Source organism: Loa loa, assembly GCF_000183805.2.
Source record: "Loa loa unplaced genomic scaffold supercont3.179, whole genome shotgun sequence".
In the NCBI taxonomy this organism is placed as follows: domain Eukaryota; kingdom Metazoa; phylum Nematoda; class Chromadorea; order Rhabditida; family Onchocercidae; genus Loa; species Loa loa.
The window spans coordinates 119,952-121,819 of NW_018108359.1; the positions used below are offsets into that span (position 1 = coordinate 119,952).

The 1,868-nt window shown below is 21.1% G+C and overlaps 1 protein-coding gene across 1 annotated transcript; it reads right to left on the reverse strand.

Moving 5' to 3' along the window:
• Nucleotides 1–103: 103 nt before the first annotated feature.
• LOAG_15165 (hypothetical protein) lies at nucleotides 104–1,868 on the reverse strand (the record flags this gene model as incomplete). The annotated part of the gene is made up of 4 exons (XM_003150657.2): nucleotides 1,673–1,868; nucleotides 724–908; nucleotides 386–479; nucleotides 104–277 (listed from the first exon to the last, which is right to left on the reverse strand). Exons 1-4 carry the CDS (start codon nucleotides 1,799–1,801, stop codon nucleotides 104–106), a joined length of 582 nt encoding a protein of 193 aa, XP_003150705.1. The 5' UTR covers nucleotides 1,802–1,868.

Here is a 1,868-nt window from a genome sequence, read left to right on the forward strand (position 1 = left end):
TTTTTTTTAGTTTTTTTTTTAGTAATAATTTTTTTAATTTTAATTTTTTTTTAATTTTTAATTTTTTTAATAATTTTTTAATTTTTTTAATTTTTTCATTTTTTTAATAATTTAATTTTTTAATAAATTTTTGAAGATTAACCTCTTGATCTACAGTTTGTGATGTAAGTTGTGGATCATTAAAATAACCATCCATAAGACCAGCACCACGGAAACATACTTCACCTTTATTTTCATCCGCACTATATCCCATTTCTTTTACGTCCACTAATTTTACCTAAATGATCATGTGACAAATGACAATTCATTGAGGAAATGTTTATGAATTTAAATAAAAAAAAAAAATTTAGGAAGCAAATATTTTGCAAAAAATTGTAAAATTGACTTGTGCCCAAACCGCTGGTCCACCAACATGTCCACCAATTGTATCAAATGGTAATGATATGGTACCAGCTGCGGAACATTCTGTTTGACCATAGCTATAAACAATTGTAAATTTATTTTGAATCATTTCGGTTATGAAATTTTTAATTTAACTTTTTTCTTAATTTATTAATTAATTTTGGAATTATTTATCAAAAAATATTTTTTATATGTTTTTTTTTTTTTCTTTCAATTTTTTGTTATATAATTTTTTTGATACATTTGAAAAAATTTTTCATATTTAAAAGGGGTAATTTTTAAGAATTTTATTAAATTCTTAAAAAAAAATATAACAATTACCCTTCAATCAATAAACAACCATAAACAACCCGTGAGAAATTCATCACATGGGCGGAAATTGGTGCGCCACCAGATGTAATTAATCGCATTTGACCACCAAGAAGAGCTCGAGTTTTTTTGAATACTGTCTTATCCCATATTGTATTGAAATGAAGTTGACCTTTGGCTAATTGTCGTAATTTGCACTAAATATTTGTATTTAATGAATTTTTAAAATTGTCACAATATTTTCGCAAAATCCATTACACATATAAATTGTTTTATAATTAGAAATAATGAAATTAAAATTGTTAAAAAAAGAAATATTTTTGAACCTTTCATTAAGTAAATTATCAATTTTCGCTATGATAAATGGTTTATTTCTTATTAAGTAAAATACAAATAATTTTTTTATTCCTTTTCAATTACTAATTTTTAAATTATTCAAAATACAAATAATGCTTTAAAATATTTCATTTTTAAATTTCACAAGTAACTTCATAAATAATTCGTTTAAACATTCGAAAGAATTATTTGTTTTTTGAGTAATTTCATTTTGAATCACTAATTTTTAAATTATTCAAAACACAAATAATGGTTTAAAATATTTCATTTTTAAATTTTACAAATAACGTCATAAATAATTCGTTCAAAACTTCACTTTTAAACTACTAATTTTCAAATTCCTCAAAACACAAATAATTCTTTTCAATATTTCATTTTTAAATTCCATAAATAATTCATTCAGATACTTCATTTTTAAACTATTAATTTTTAAATTATTTAAAATCCAAATAATTCTTTTCAATATTTCATTTTTAAATTTTATAAGTGATACATTTAAATACTTTATTTTTAAATTACTATTTTTTATACTACTCAAAATACAAATAATCCTTTCTAAATATTTCATTTTTTAATTACAAATTTTTAAATTAATTCAAAATAAATGAATTAACAAAAACAGTACTTTTAATGCTATATTAAAGATGAATCGTTTGATAATATTTTGCTTTAATACATTTTCCATTACAATATCATGATAACGATTTAGTAATCGTGGTACTAAGGCTGTAATTGTTGGTTGTAATAATTGCATATCATGAATTAATCGTTTTGGATTACCACCAAATATACCAATTCGACCACCAATATAAACAATAAAT